Source organism: Mytilus edulis, chromosome 6, assembly GCF_963676685.1.
Source record: "Mytilus edulis chromosome 6, xbMytEdul2.2, whole genome shotgun sequence".
NCBI classification, from domain to species: Eukaryota; Metazoa; Mollusca; class Bivalvia; order Mytilida; family Mytilidae; genus Mytilus; species Mytilus edulis.
In genome coordinates this window covers 23,467,251-23,484,476 of record NC_092349.1, presented here as the reverse complement: position 1 = coordinate 23,484,476, position 17,226 = coordinate 23,467,251, and the positions used below count along the sequence as shown (strand labels likewise).

The 17,226-nt window shown below is 33.7% G+C and overlaps 1 protein-coding gene across 4 annotated transcripts; it reads left to right on the top strand.

Annotated features, from left to right (window-relative positions):
• The first annotated feature begins 2,223 nt into the window (after positions 1 to 2,223).
• Positions 2,224 to 16,786, top strand: LOC139527372 (protein ABHD15-like). 4 transcript variants are annotated; one of them, XM_071322783.1, is made up of 3 exons: positions 2,224 to 2,358; positions 10,192 to 10,289; positions 15,246 to 16,786. In XM_071322783.1, exon 3 carries the CDS (start codon positions 15,389 to 15,391, stop codon positions 16,718 to 16,720), a length of 1,332 nt encoding a protein of 443 aa, XP_071178884.1. In that variant the 5' UTR covers positions 2,224 to 2,358; positions 10,192 to 10,289; positions 15,246 to 15,388; the 3' UTR covers positions 16,721 to 16,786. The 4 variants fall into 4 exon arrangements, with proteins under 4 accessions (XP_071178884.1, XP_071178886.1, XP_071178885.1 ...); XM_071322785.1 differs by lacking the exon at positions 10,192 to 10,289; XM_071322784.1 differs by lacking the exon at positions 2,224 to 2,358 and having other exon boundaries at positions 10,162 to 10,289.
• Positions 16,787 to 17,226: the final 440 nt, after the last annotated feature.

The following is a 17,226-nucleotide window of genomic DNA, read 5'->3' as shown; positions in this document are numbered from 1 at the left end:
AATTGAGAATTGAAATAGGGAATGTGTCAAAGAGACAATATCCCGGCCATAGAACAGACAACAGCAGAAGGCCACCAACAGGTCTTCAATGCAGCGAGAAATTCCCGCACCCGGAGGTGTCCTTCAGATGGACCCTAAACAAATATATATACTTGTTCAGTGATAATGAACGCCATACTTAACTCCAAATCGTACACAAGAAACTAAAATTAAAAAAATTACAAGACTAACAAAGGCCAAAGATGCATTACTTCTTCTTTAAGGGATTGGATACCACTCTTTTATTTGTATTTGTCAGACGTGATTTCGGGATTTATCCAGTTTTGAAAGTCAATGTTTTAATACATGAGGAGTCATGTGACCAAAAAAAACCTTTTCTATTGAAATAATTTGTATTTCTAACACCAAAACAAATGTTAATTTTATCAACGGGGAGTTAAGAAAAAGCATTTTAGTACCACAGTACTGTGATTTTAACAAAACATAAGAGCAACTCTTGATTTATATGTTTAATGTTGTGTGCATGACTCGATATGTATGTTTTGTTTTACTTGTTGTTATGTCGGTTTTAATAATTGCTTGCTTATACCGACTCAAAATAAAGCTTTATGTCTTATGTCTTAGAGTGGGCGATTTATTTATAAAGTGGCGATGTAGTGTTGGCCGATTGGCCAGTGGGGCGAGTTGACATTGTTTGATATCTACTCATCGTATTCGGGAGTCATAAAGGGTATACATCATATAGTAATATATAAAGTATATTATAATGGTTGTGTGGCATTCTAAACTAGATTTTATAAATTGTAAATGGTTTTTCGTCTAATCTAATCCAGCTGGGATGAAAATAGTTATCACACTCGGACTTGGTGTGTCAGTGTTAGATCATCCTCTGGCCTCCGGCCATCGGGGGGATCTTACACTGACACACCGCGTCCTTGTGGGATAACTATTAAAGACTGTCCTTATGCAAAATAAAACATAAGCTCCGCCCGGTCAGTTGAAATGACATTGGTAATAAATATCAGTAAGTACTGACGTTGTCTTGAACAGCATTAAACCTACACTTCAGAAATACAAAACTTACATAAACATATAAAAAATTATATATGGAAAATATCTTGACAACTTACTTAACTTTTTATATTTTTATTTTGAAATATGTTTAAAAAGAATAAAAACGTTTAGTTATAAATGACTGTTAAGAAAGATTTGATATGATATCAGTAATTATCTATAAAATGGATGTCAATTTTATCTGTTGAAAGAATGATTTATATATTTCATACAGCTCTGAAGATTCAAAGTTCAAAAAAAGAAGAAAAAAAAACCTTTGTATGACGGGGAAAGATCAAAACATTAAGTCAATAATTATCAACAAATATAGAAGACAGCAACAAAACTTAGTTAAACTATAATTCATCTCGTTTCGATCCGTGTCGTGAGAAATTTCAAGCATTATGAAATTGAAATTTTCATTTAAGGATCTACCATTTGAATGTTATGGGATGGAAGAGGTGTGGGGTGGGGTTCTTGTATGTTATTTGAAAAAAAGGCTGGACAGGAGATTTGAGTTTAAAGAGCAGAATGAGACACTTTGCCCTAAAAAGGCAGGATGTCCATTTATGTGGGAAAAAAAGTAAAGATAAACTAATAATAAAAAATACAGGACAGAGATTCAAAATAAAAAAAATACAGGACAGAGATTCAAAATAAAAAAAATACAGGACAGAGATTCAAAATAAAAAAAAAATGCAGAACAGAGATTAAAAATTTAATAAAAATGCAGGACATAATTTCTTATCCTAGCCCCCACCACACCCTTACAAAATCGAACGATTGCTCCCTTAATTAAAATGTTACGTTTTACCTTATTAATACAATTGTACATCATTCGAGACACTGGGAGATGGACTGGAAAAAACCCACAGTTAAGTTTAAAAAAAAGTGTAATATAATATTTACACATGTACATGTACATTGTCACGTATTACCCGTTGTTAAATTTTCATTAATACATATCTGATGAGAAAGGGGAACACGCCACGTCTCTTATATTACGTGAACCATGTTTTACATTTAAAGTGAGTTAGTTTATGTCAATTTAAAATTCAGTCCTCATTGTTGTTCATATTTGTTCAATTATTAAATAGTAAATCAGTCGTATTTTGTATAAAATAAAATTGATAATATATGTCGACCTACGTCACTGATGTACGTATTTCTATAGGTATTATTAAACAAACACACTAGTAGTTAAGTAATTTTAATGACTTCCTGAAAAATGATCTTTTATAATCTGATTTCACCTGTGTCGATACCGATTAACTTTTCATTTGCAACCGTCTCACGGAATAATATGTGAGTATTTCATATTATATTATATTAATCATGTGAATTTATAACAGCTGCGCCTCAATTGCTCAAATTGCAGTGAATTTTTCAATTATTCTGTAACTGTAAATGTCACTGTTCATTGGCAGATCCAGGGGTTGGAATCCCCCCTTTTTTGACGATCAATGCATTTGAATGGGGGCATATAGTTGGAACACCCCCCCCCTTTTTTACTCTGTGTTGGGAAGCTCCCCTTTTTAAAATGGCTGGATCCGCCCCTGCTGTTATAACATGTATGTAGATTACATGTATGCTGATCACATCTTTCATTTTTGCACAAATGTAAATTAAGGTTATATAATTAAAAGTTTAAATTAAAAACAAAATTCATAAATCAAAATTAATAAGTTAGATTTTAATCGATTATAATAAGTAATTTTACTTCATCCCCTCCTATATTTCATTTTGTTCACTTTTTTCTCTCACTTTTGCTTCTCTTTTTTTGGGGGTGGGGGAGGTGGTGTATGTCTATGCAGTTGCTCTTACTGTTTTCCTGTAGTGCAAATACAAATCTATCATCATACCAGTCATGATGCAATTGTGATCAGATGACATGTTTAACCAATTTTAATCTGATGACAATCATATGCAGCCATTCTGATCTGATAACTTGTTGAGCAATTGTGATCCGATGACATGTTCAGTAATTGTAATCAGATGACATGTTCAGTAATTGTGATGGAACGACATCTTCGGTAATTGTGATTGGATGACAGTACTTTTGATCAGATGACATGTTCAGCAATTGCAATCTGATGACATGTTCAGCAGTTTTAATCAGATGACATGTTCAGTACTTTTGAGCAGATGACATGTTCAGTACTTTTGATCATATGACATGTTCAGTACTTTTGATCAGATGACATGTTCAATACTTTTGAGCAGATGACATGTTTAAGTAATTGTAATCATATGACATGTTCAGTAATTGTGATCAGATGACATGTTCAGTAATTGTAATCCGATGACATGTTCAGTACTTTTGATCAGATGACATGTTCAGTAATTGTAATCATATGACATGTTCAGTGATTGTGATCAGATGACATGTTCAGTAACTGTAATCATATGACATGTTCAGTACTTTTGATCAGATGACATGTTCAGTAATGTAATCATATGACATGTTCAGTGATCAGATGACATGTTCAGTAATTGTAATCAGATGACATGTTCAGTACTTTTGATCAGATGACATGTTCAGTAATTGTAATCATATGACATGTTCAGTGATTGTGATCAGATGACATGTTCAGTAATTGTAATCAGATGACATGTTCAGTAATTGTAATCAGATGACATGTTCAGTACTTTTGATCAGATGACATGTTCAGTAATTGTAATCATATGACATGTTCAGTGATTGTGATCAGATGACATGTTCAGTAATTGTAATCAGATGACATGTTCAGTACTTTTGATCAGATGACATGTTCAGTAATTGTGATCAGATGACATGTTCAGTAATTGTAATCAGATGACATGTTCAGTACTTTTGATCAGATGACATGTTCAGTAATTGTAATCATATGACATGTTTAGTAATTGTGATCAGATGACATGTTCAGTAACTGTAATCATATGACATGTTCAGTACTTTTGATCAGATGACATGTTCAGTAACTGTAATCATATGACATGTTCAGTGCTTTTGATCAGATGACATGTTCAGTAATTGTAATCATATGACATGTTCAGTGATTGTGATCAGATGACATGTTCAGTAACTGTAATCAGATGACATGTTCAGTACTTTTGATCAGATGACATGTTTCGTAATTTTTTTTATCAGATGTCATGTTTCGTAATTTTTTTATCAGATGAACACATGCCATTTTACCTTACGGAACAAATTAATCTAATTATCGATCTTATATATATATATGCTTATGTATCAAGAGTAAGATCAACTTCTTAAAGCACAAACGAAATATCCGAACAAAAGTTTGAATTCAAAATGAATGAAGAAGCAAAGGATCGATGACAGAATAAAGGACTTGTGAAACACACTTAGTGGCAGGAACGGGACATACAAGCTCATATCTATGTGAAACACACTTAGTGGCAGGAACGGGACATACAAGCTCATATCTATGTGAAACACACTTAGTGGCAGGAACGGGACATACAAGCTCATATCTATGTGAAACACACTTAGTGGTAGGAACGGGACATACAAGCTCATATCTATGTGAAACACACTTAGTGGCAGGAACGGGACATACAAGCTCATATCTATGTGAAACACACTTAGTGGCAGGAACGGGACATACAAGCTCATGACAGAATAAAGGACTTGTGAAACACACTTAGTGGCAGGAACGGGACATACAAGCTCATGACAGAATAAAGGACTTGTGAAACACACTTAGTGGCAGGAACGGGACATACAAGCTCATGACAGAATAAAGGACTTGTGAAACACACTTAGTGGCAGGAACGGGACATACAAGCTCATGACAGAATAAAGGACTTGTGAAACACACTTAGTGGCAGGAACGGGACATACAAGCTCATGACAGAATAAAGGACTTGTGAAACACACTTAGTGGCAGGACCGGGACATACAAGCTCATATCTATGTGAAACACACTTAGTGGCAGGAACGGGACATACAAGCTCATATCTATGTGAAACACACTTAGTGGCAGGAACGGGACATACAAGCTCATATCTAAAAAGAAGTCCTTTTTTATGTATAGTCATTTTACTTAGTTTCTTCTGTTTTTATTCTGACATCGGACTGATTTCTTTTTAACTGCTTTTTACTGTGCATATTGGTGTATGTTTTTTTATTCTACATTGGGTAGAGGTATAGGGTGAGGGTTGAGATCTCACAAAACATGTTTAAAATATAGAGTCAATTACAAATTCGCTATTGTGTGATGCGATGCCTTATTAATTGATATAACATATTATCGTTGTTTAAAGGAGTAACACGACGGGTGTCGCTTGTGGGGAAGGATCACTTACCTTTCGGGAGCACATGAGATCACTACATAACCTGGTTTTTGATGGGGGTTCGTTTTCTTTGGTCTTTTTTTTTTATGTAGCCGGTGTTTTGTGTTAGCTGTTGTTTGTCCTTTTGTCGTTTTTCGTTTTTACCGATGGCATTGTTAGTTTATTTTCGTCATATGGATTTGAATATCTCTTTGGTAATCCTTCGCATATATTCTCCTGATCTTCAACAAACTATTGTTTGGTACATACTTACGTACTTATTTCATTAATAGCCGCGTATATGTGTCAAAAATAATTAACTAGGATTTATCTATTATAACGGAACTACGTCAACGTTTCCACACAATAACGGAACGTAAGGTTTCTGGATAAAAACTTCTGACAGAACCGAATTAACAGTATGTCATTCATGTGATAATTTTCCAAGCCAGCCTACTATGGCTTTCCTTTGAAGAAACCAAAATCGGATCAAATCAGATTATAATCATGTATAATGAGTTATCATTTTAGTTCACTAAGGAATTATAATTATAAATAGGATGATGTCTTGTCGTATCTTTACATTTGTACATCTGTTCAGCAGAAACGCATGCGCAAATAGGACGATTTCTTGTCGTATCTTTACATTTGTACATATGTGCAGCAGAAACGCATGCGGAAATAGGACGATTTCTTGTCGTATCTTTACATTTGTACATCTATTCAGCAGAAACGCATGCGCAAATAGGACGATTTCTTGTCGTATCTTTACATTTGTACATCTGTTCAGCAGAAACGCATGCGCAAATAGGACGATTTCTTGTCGTATCTTTACATTTGTACATATGTGCAGCAGAAACGCATGCGCAAATAGGACGATTTCTTGTCGTATCTTTACATTTGTACATCTATTCAGCAGAAACGCATGCGCAAATAGGACGATTTCTTGTCTTATCTTTACATCTGTACACATGTGCAGCAGAAACGCATGCACAAATAGGATGATTTCTTGTCGAATCTTTACATTTTCACAATGAGCAATAATTATCCCGATGATAAAACACTGAATACTTCCATTTTTATCTAAATAAAACCTCCCCTCTTATAACGACGATTAGTAAACTATCAGCTATCTATACCGTCCTTGGTCTGAATCCTCAATAAAGATGTAGGCTAGAGAGAGTGAGAAGCTTCCCTATATAAAGAGGGTCTGGATGCGGTTAACAGTAGAGAGAATAATGGTTAAAATGTGCAGAATAAATGACAAACAAAAGAAAGAATAAAGTGTATTCCGGTGCTAATTGATTTTTTTTAAATAAACCATAATTGTCAAAAAAAGGGAAAAAAATAACGTATTAATTTAAAGAACACAAATGAAGATCAATGGGCGGATCCAGTCATTTTAAAAAGAGGGTTCCCAACCCAGTAGAAAGGGAATGTTTGCAATCATATGGCTTCATTTAAACGCAACGATCATCCACAGCAAAGGGGATTCAACACCTCGACCCCCCTTGATCCGCGACTGAGACACCCCCTCCCCCACAAAAAATCAAAAAAAAATCATCAAGACCCTCCTGTAAGCGACATTGCAAATAAACACTCTTTCCGAATAAGAAATGCTATACAGTTTCGTATATCTATTAAAAGCTACATACTTATTACACATGTATTTATTCAACTAAAATGGTGCTATTTGAAGTATAATTATCCAACTTTGTAAGGATTAATGGCATATACACTTTCCTTTTTACATGTTTATATGATTTATTGTTCTGGTAATAGAAAATCAATCAAAACTAATTATAATGGAGATACAGGTACGTAACAATTATCAGATTGTATCGACAAGTATATAAAACTTTAATTAACAAACTTCGCTATTTTTCTTATTCAAAGTAATCAAATATTAAAAATACTGTGAAGAAGTTATTCACAGTTTAAATATTTACCGATTGAAATTGTGTAAGACGGTAATTTTGCCTAGCAGCTGACGAAATAAAGTGACGTACAAGATACAATGCAGTCTCAATAAATTATAGATAAACACCGATCTTCGCTACCTTAATTTTTCAATTAGATCTGAGTATTTGCAAATCTCTGTACTAAATATTTATAACCCTATCATAGGCCTATGGCTGAACCCGCTCTTAAGTCTGTTAGTATGAGTTTCCATTAGTTATTTAAATATCATAGTGAAACAAATGTATTTTAGTTCAAAGTTGCAGGGTCGAGAATCATGGCTCTCGTTTATCAACGTAAGGGTCGACATCAAAAGTTCAATGTAGAATAAAAAAAAACTGAATTCACATTGTTTTTTCACTGCCCCCCCTGCCCCCCCCCCCCCCCCCTAAATCCGCCTCTGAGGTTTGTTGTACGGATATTATACTAACTAGTGATTTCACTTAAGCCTATAGATGCGTATGATACATATGTTATCCATTTCTATCACTCAATTAATGCCAACAAGTTTAGTAATAACACTTTTATTCCAATTACCTCATCAAGTGTTTTTCAATGAAAACGCTTACTGCAGTTATAATAAAGAATGAATTATTTTGTACTCTCTCAATCCCCAAAGAAAACTAATTACGTAATATGTATATAAGCAAAACGCTGAACGATGCAACTTTAGATAATGTTATTTTGCATGTTAAATTGACGATAAACCAAAAGTCATCATAGAAAGTAAGCTTAAAAAGAGTATAGCATTTTTTTCTAGAAACCATACATAAACATATAGTACAGTGCCTTAAATGAGATAAAGAAAATTCCAAGTATATATTTTTATTCCTCAGAGATATTAAATTCGTTTTTTGTACATGATTTAACTATCATTCATCGATTTCACATTTTTGTAAGAAGTTCGAATTGGAACATCTGATGTATTTTATTGTAAATGCACAGATATGAAGGTGATTTCTCTATAGTCAAGGTCATGCATTATATAATGTCATTATAGTCAAGGTCATTAGATAATGTCATTATTGTCAAGGTCATTAGATAATGTTATTTTAGTCAAGGTCATGAGATAATGTCATTATAGTCAAGGTCATTATATAATGTCTTTAAAGTCATGGACGTTAGGTATTTTCTTTATAGTCAAGGTCATATGTGTGTTTGTCTAATCACCCTGTGAATTATTCGGTTGAACCCTCCCCCTTTCACCCAATTATGTTGACGACAAATACATTTGAATGGGGGCATGTAGTTGAAATCCCTCTTTATCCAGGGTTGGGACCCCCTTTTAGAAATTTTCCGGATCCACCCATGGCACTGATGTACATTTTATATAGAACTTTTTGCCTCTATTGTCAATTCAAAAAGTAAGAACACCTTATAAAAACTGTCGTCTGTCCACCCTAGTATGGTAGCCGGATGCGGCCATGTCCCCTTATCGTGTTTTCGCTGTTTCTCCTCTCACTTTTCCAACGCGAAATCGGGAAATTTGAGAAATCGAGAAAGCAAAATCAAGAAATTGAGGAATCGGGAAATCAGGAAATCAAGAAAGCGAAATCAAGAAATTGAGGAATCGGGAAATCGGGAAATCGAGAAAGCGAAATCGTGAAATTCATTTTGCGTTTTCGCTTTCGTGTTTCGCGTTTTTGCTCTCTCGATTTCCCGATTTTTAGATTTCCCTATTTCTCGATTTCCCTATTTCTTGATTACCCTATTTCCCATTTTTCTTGATTTCTCGAATTCTCGGTTTTCCGATTTCGCGTTTGCAAAGTGAAAGGAGAAAACACGAAAACGCGAAAACGCGAAATGGACACATCCGGCAACCATCCCGTCCTGATATTTTTTCCTGTAACTTTTCTTTACAACCAATTGGGTGCGTTTGAAATGAATTCGCCAGTTTTCAATGTAAACATTGTGTGTTTTTTATACCACAACCTTGCATAGATAGAAACATAAAGCATGCATAACAGAATCATTGTTTAAATGGCACCAAACTGGGATGTATTGCATTAAGTGGTCTCAATTGTTGGTTGCATCACTAGCCTGTGTGAATGTGGTTTCCTAATGAAGAAATGGAACAGGTATTCGCTAATATGGCTACAATTTATTAACTTGGGTGCATGTAGGTTTATGCCATTCAATGTAATCTTTCATTTCAATAACACTAAATTGTAGGTATTGTAAAGCACACAAATGTAGACGGGCACCCATGATTATTATTTAATTCTCTTTTGACATCCGCCGTTTATATTCCAACAGCATTCAATCATTCACTGATAAATATGTTTATTATTATTTATAAATAGAGTAATGATTAAGGTGCGCGCCACGAGTGGGGGAATTGTGGGTTCTACCCCCAGCCATGACAAACACGCAATATTTAGAACTAAGACCAAAGACCGAATAACTTTGAACTGGAATAATGTGTCTTAGTTGGTGGCATAATCTGTTTGCAAACGGTTATACTTTGTCAACTAGATATCGGGATGTCGGTTTAGTACTCTGCTGGGTTCTTGATCATTTCAGATTAACATGTCTCGCCATAATATGCGTGTGTATTGCTGCTGAACGTTAAACACTAATCTATTTATCCATTAAAGAAATTCTGTAATGTGCGGTCTTTTAAAGAACATTGATTTAATTATGCTTCTCGAATATCTATAGTATATATTATAAACAGTAACCGACTTCCGTACTAATGTGACTCGTGTCGTAAGAAATAAGGTCATATAAATAATTTGAAAACGTGTAAACAAATCGTCTTAATCTATAATACTTATCATATAATACCTGTGACCTTGCAGACATACAATGTACTTTGTCTACAGTGATCTACAGTCCATTTAATATTTTTTTTCAGTATAAACATGCAATCGACGTTCTTCAATTTATATATTTAAAAAGGTTCAAAGTTGCAGGGAAATAGATTATACTGATGGTTACTGATGGAAGCTTCATTTTTGTGTTGATGAATTTTGAAGATCTTTTGAAATTCTGCTAAGGTCAGTATTTGAGATTTTTTATGCATTTACTCAATTATCTATAAAACTTAAATAATCACACAACGTCAACTTTTAACAACAATCTACATGTATGTATTTAATAACTAGATATCAAATCTGATCAATGATAATTATATGTCCAAGAGATGGCAAATATGTAGTCAAAGTATTGATTGACAAAGGGGGGTCTATGGTTTTGATAAAAGGGGATGGGTGGGTGCACCAACAATTTAGGCAACGTTATAGAATGGGACTGGTAATCGGTTCCTTTAACTTTTAATTTTACTAATATTTAGAAACAGATATTGTAAAATGTGAAAGATTTTTCTTTGAATTAGAAAAAATCACAGAATAAACATGCAGTTTATTGCATCCAAAGAATAAATATATCTATTTGATGCAGACGAAACTACTAAACTCTAAATAGTGACATATTTTGGCCTCACCCTGCATTTTAAAGTCGAACAAATCATTTCGTTTTTTTGTTACTGCCTCGTTGATAAATATTTAATTTATGAGACACACCTAATAATTTGTATGCTTATTTCAATTTTAGTTCATTCTTAAAGTTTGTTTAAATGAATAAGTGAACATGAAAAATGTTTTATTAAGTGAAAAGGTGCATTTATACCAGATTAAAAAATATGATCTACAATATAAATATATCAAATAAAACAGCTCTGGGCAGAACGTCTGGAAAACAAAATACACGGACAATTTGGAGTTTATTCAATTACTAAAATGACATGTGATGAAGTGCGTGTCCACAGCTGTTTAAGTTAGGTGTCCGGTTACCGACCTTTCTGCCCCCTCAGGACTATATGTACGTACTACGTTTGTTAATCAATCTGAAATATATATAAATGTAAAATTTTAAATGACAAAATGCTTCAGTAACTTTTCATATTGAATTAACATATTAAATGCCCAACGATGAAAAAAGGACAATTTTAAGAGGTCAACAATAGATACATGTATGTGTCTATGGTATAAGTCCTGAGTATAAGTTAACCTCTTTATTCAGCGAAGTCAATAAATTTTATAACGACTATCAAAGATTATTAGATTTACAATCAACTGTAACAGTTGCATTCGCAAATGAAATATATGTACATGTTCAACAAAGTTGCATGTGTAATTAAATACAACCACTGCCAAGATTCCTCAATGGTTGGAAACCGTCTCGGTTGTCATGTGATCGGTTGTACGCCTGGAGGTCGGGAGGTCAAGGTCAAAGGGTAATTACTGCGAGTAAAGGGTAAGAGCAAAGACCGATTGGCTAGAAGTCGGAATAACGAGGTTACATTTTTTTTCTGTGAACTATCACTTTGTTATATAATATATGTCGTTGAAATAGCACGTTTAAATTGGCATGTTGGTCTAGTATAAAGCTCGGACGTTGCAATTTATTTCACCTTAATATCGTTCTGAATATGCACCAATCCCAACCCCTCCACCCCACCCCCACACCAACCCATGAATGTTAAACAGCCAATCACAATCATCCATCCTGACCTTGTTTGGCTTTATAAATATTTTGATATGAGCGTCACTGATGAGTCTTATGTAGACGAAACGCGCGTCTGGCGTACTAAATTATAATCTTGGTACCTTTGATAACTATTGGGACAGAAAATTAATATATCTATAGATATAAGAAGATGTGGTATGAGTGCCAATGAGACAACATTCCATCTAAGTCACAGTAAAAGAAAAACCATTGTAGGTCAAAGTACGGTTTTCACACGGAGAATTGGCTCGAATCGAGCAGAAAGTTATTAAGTGCCCAAAAAATCATTTAAACGGGAAAACTAATGGTCTAATCTATACAAAAACGAGAAACGAGAAACACTTATGAACCACATCAACAAACGACAACTACTGAACAACAGGTTCCTGGCTTAGGTATGGCGGGAATAAAACAACCAATTTTCTGAGATCTTCATCTTATAAAAATAAAAAAGGTGGGGTATGATTGCCACAATGAGACATATATATCTAGTATCCACCAGACGACAACTGAACGTAGCTAGCCACGATGCCATCAGCAATAAGCAAAGCTTTAAATGGTTTATTTTCTAGCAAGATAGATGTCAATTTTCCTTTAAAATATTTTGTTGTCATATTTTACACATGTATATGTAGCGAGGAGTTTCGGTTCACACGGATACATCGCGTACGATATTTCTCCCTTGAGAACGGATGGTCAACATTACATTTCGTACGTTTTTATCCATAATCAAATTATATAATGACTATGAACTTTCAATGTTATTTCTAAACTTTGTAATGGCGTCTGACGTCGATTTAATCATATTTGTTCAAAATCAGTGGTCGTTCAGCTATACATGAAATTGAAATATAAATCAAGTTTCACTTAGTTTAATTGGCTATATTAGCAAAATAACGTACCCACTTCATTGGCAGTTATGTTTTACGTTTGATAAACAAAATAAAAAAATAAAAAATAGGTTTATTAATCCCGAAGAATGAAAGATTTGAGTGCGTTTATATAAACATACGTAAATTTAAAAATTCAAATCAAGCATGAAGATATACGATCAAATTACTATCTTTTAAATCCGGGATCGAATACATGGAATATATACCTTATACAAAAATGATAAAATATAGTTAGCATAATATTTACGATATAACACGTACGGTGTTTCGACTTTTTAGAGACATAAATAAATGAATATTACATAATAAAAGGTAATACTATATAATTTGTTTTGATTACGACTGCTGCTGAAAAATTAATATAAAAGTGCAGATTGTCGCCATGCAACAATTTCACGATATTATATTTAAATGCTTATTAAATTTGTTATGAAGTTTTCTTTTTTTTCCATTTATGAGATGTGATACATAATTAATGACAATTGGACTAAATATATACAGAGAACTTAGGACGAGGGTGTAGACATCCACATAATATAATTGTGTTCATGTTTCCATTAATACTTAAGTAGCTAAATTTAAAATATTTTAGATATATTATTTTCAGTTTTTTTTTAATTTGTGTTTCACTAGATTGGTCTAGATATAAAATGAATGGCTGTAATAATCTTTTTCTAATCACGACTTCGACAAAAAACGTTAAGCGAATATCACGCAGGAAAAATAAACCGAAGATAAAAAAGCAAAGAATTAACGTACGTATTATCAAGGTTATACAACTCAACACATGTATATAAAGATGGAAAATAAATGCCGACGTTAAAAACTGACTTGAATCATCACAGAATCTCTCCTTCAGAGATCGTATATAACTGTTAGGTAATATGATAGTTTTTATATTTAAAAGCTCTGATGAGTCAATAAACTGGACCAAAGTAAAATGAATCAGGAATGATATTCTTAAAACTACTGAAGTTGAGATCTGTTCCGACTTTTCTACATGTCCTACGATAGAGCATAACTGTGACATAGGTTCTAATATACAACAAAATATGCATTTTTTAAAATAAATTGTGTATAATACATAAGGGGGAGGACAGGGGGGTATCCTTCTCCCTTCTCCCACCCGTCTTCTCCTTTCTCCTACCCCCGTTCTCCTTTCTCCCATTAGAATAAAACATCTCCTTTTGAGATATTTTTTCTTGAAATATTACAAAAAAATTTATTTAAAAGGAGAGATATTTTATTTTTTCTCCTTTTTCCCAGCCTTCCTCTCCTTTCTCCTACCGCCTTTCTCCTTTCTCCCACACCCTTTCTCCTTTCTCCTATCCCTTTCTCCCTGTCTTCCTTACCCCTGTCCTCCCCCTCATACATGAACATGTTTTAAACAGAACATAAAACATGTATTAGAGTATAAGTAATTTCTGTCTTTCAATTGTTCTGTTATGTTTTATAATTGCATGTTTATAGTACCTTTCTACATGATAAGTCTTTTCCTTTTGAACTGATTTCGACAGTTTGTTCTAATGTGCTGTTACATATACACTACTGAAGCAGTTCAGGGTGGATGTTAAACTTTAGAAACCCATGTTTAACCAAGTAACATTATGTATATCCGGAGTCCATTTTATGTAGTCTGTAGCCCTTATAGTCCAGTGGGTGGTGTGTGTTGTTATTGCTTTTCGCTCTTATATAACAAACCTTTGTGCTGGAACATTTGGTCTTTTAAACTCAGGCCAGACAATATTTTCGACCTAAATATAAATTATTTATTTTGGGAAATTGCATTTTCAGGGGTGGGGTGGTGGTTGCGGCGAAGTTGAAATTTAGATTTTAAAAAAATGCAGGACAGGAGTTTGAGTAAAAAAATGCAGGATTACACACTTTGCCAAATAAAAAAAATGCAGGATGATTATTTATGTAAAAGAAAGTCAGAATAAACTTTAAAAAAAATAGAGTGGAAAGTAAAAAGACAGGACAGAAATTACCACTAAAAATGAAAATGCCAGACAACATTGACAAGAATCAAATGGTAGCTCCTTCAACTTTCAATAGAAACAAACTTTTATTTCTGGAGTACTTATTTTCAGGAGAAGTCGATTTTTTTGGGAGAAAAAAAAATGTCCCACACCCACAATATAAATAGTAGATACATAATTCCGTTTATAAATAATTATAAGAAACAGCTAATTTAAAAATTTCTTTTGAAACATAAGACGTAATGATTGATAGAGACTATCTGCTTCTGTGATAAATCAACTGCTACAACTTACATGCAAGAAAGAATCTAAAATTCTGTAAAATGAATACCTATATGTTGATAAGACATACTTAAGATAATACTGACAGGATATTTCATTGAGGAATGTTAATCAAATCTGTTTAATCACGATCGTTGTGATATCAAACGAAAGTAATTCACACTTCTCGTTGTTTATCGCAACAAAATTGGATTTCTCTTATTGTATTAAAACTGATTTGGAGTAAGTCTCTGTATCCTGATTGGTAGAGAGTCAATATATTAATATAATTATTTTTCCAATATTTTTACAGACGTAACAGAGCGGTTGATCACTTCACATTATATCTCTGACATTACATAAAGAAACAGCGACCCCTTTAATAAGGCGGAGTTATATTGTTCATTGACGCGTGACATTGAAGTTATAACTGATGACAGCGTTATTACGGTTCAAATGATCAGCGAACAGTGTTTTCTGCCCGTAAGGCGATGTTTTCCGAAACTGGACATTACATTATCAAATATTTACAACTTATCATTTGGATTATCAATACCGGAGAGAGAGAAAGGTGAAGAAGTGAAAGAAAAATCAGAGTCTCCTAATATGTTAGCATTTTATACGATTATATATTTACCATTTTATGTTGCAATAATTGGAACTATTTTATGGAGTGCTTTATGTTACATAAAATCTTTATTACAAACTACCGAAGTTTATCCAAGATTATATTTTAAAGAATCGACTTTAGCGTCACATCTTATTAAAAAGTGTAGACTAGCGACTCGTCAGTTTTCGCCTCCCTTTTGGATTAGAAATAAACATATTCAGACATTTTTACCGTTTTTTATTCCACAATGCAGTGTTCAGTTTAAACGAGAATATCTACAGTTGAAAGATAGGGGTGTGGTAGCGTTAGATTGGGTTGTAAATTTACATCTTCACCGAAAGAAAAGAAGAACGGTGTTAATAGTTATTCCAGGACTGTGTGGAACTGCAGGCGGGCTTTCTAAAATATGTCAATACGCATCCAAACGAGGATTTCAACCAGTTGTTTTTAATAGGAGAGGACTTGGAAATTCTTTTTTAACAACCCCAAAACTACAAAGCTATGGTGATCCCTCAGATTTCAGGCAAGTTATTAAATACATAAATGGTAAATATCCAAAAGCACTTGTAACATGCGTCTCATACGGAACCGGAAGTGAATGTTTACTCTCGTATCTTGGTGAATTTGGATCGTCTGCTCAAATCAGCGCTGGAGTTAGCGTTTCTGCTTCCTTTGAAGTTGCTCATAGAACGTCAACGAAATTACATGGTATATATGACCTTTTATTTTTAACTTTATTAAAGAGAGTTGTTTGGAAACACGCGAAAGCTTTAACGAAAATTATTGATGTTCCAAAAGCTCTGAAAGCTTGGACATACAAACAGTTTGATGAAGCTGTGTTTTGTCAAATGTACGGGTATAGTGATTTAGAGGAATTCTGGGATAGAAATAATCCGCTTAGAGATGTGGACGATATATCGGTGCCATTGTTATTTATTTCCAGTGAGGACGACCCTCTACATTCTAATAAACACATTCCATTAGATCTATTCAAATATTATCCTAACTTTTTCATGCTGATGCCCAAATATGGCGGTCATGGCGGATTCTTAGACGACATTGCAGCTCTTTCATGGGCCGATAGAGTTGTTATAGATTATTTAGAAGCAATATTGGAATTTACAATGAAAGGATATACGATTAATTACAATAAAAGTCCTGCGAGGTCGACTATATAATGTAATATTTATTGTTAAATTATTTGTTAAGTTTCATTTGTTGAATAAAATGGAGAATAATCCTAAGAGGTATGTGATATTACTTGATACAATTTAGAATGGAAATGGGGTATGTGTCACAGAGACAGCAATCCGATCATAGAGCAGACAACAGCAGAAGACAACCATAGGTCTTCAATAGCTATCATGAATAAGTCATAGTTACTTATTTTCCTATTTGTGTTATATGTAACTCCATAAATATACCATAGCCTGCTGTATTATGAGAGATGTATTCCATGATGGTACATCCATTCACGTACAAGTCTGATTTTTACATTTGGTGTTGTTCGTGTTGCTGAGTCTTTAGTTTCTATTATCAGTTTTTTGGGGTTTTTTTTCTTGGCTTATGACTGAATGTCTCTTTGGTATCTTTTGACTCGTTTAGTAAAGTTACATGTATACTAGCTGCTGTACTACGTACCTCTGGGAAACAGTATGTTTATAAAAAGACACCTCAATGCATT

Excerpts from the sequence above, each read along its gene's own strand:
- LOC139527372 (XM_071322785.1), top strand. The coding sequence starts at position 15,389 with ATGATCAGCGAACAGTGTTTTCTGCCCGTAAGGCGATGTTTTCCGAAA.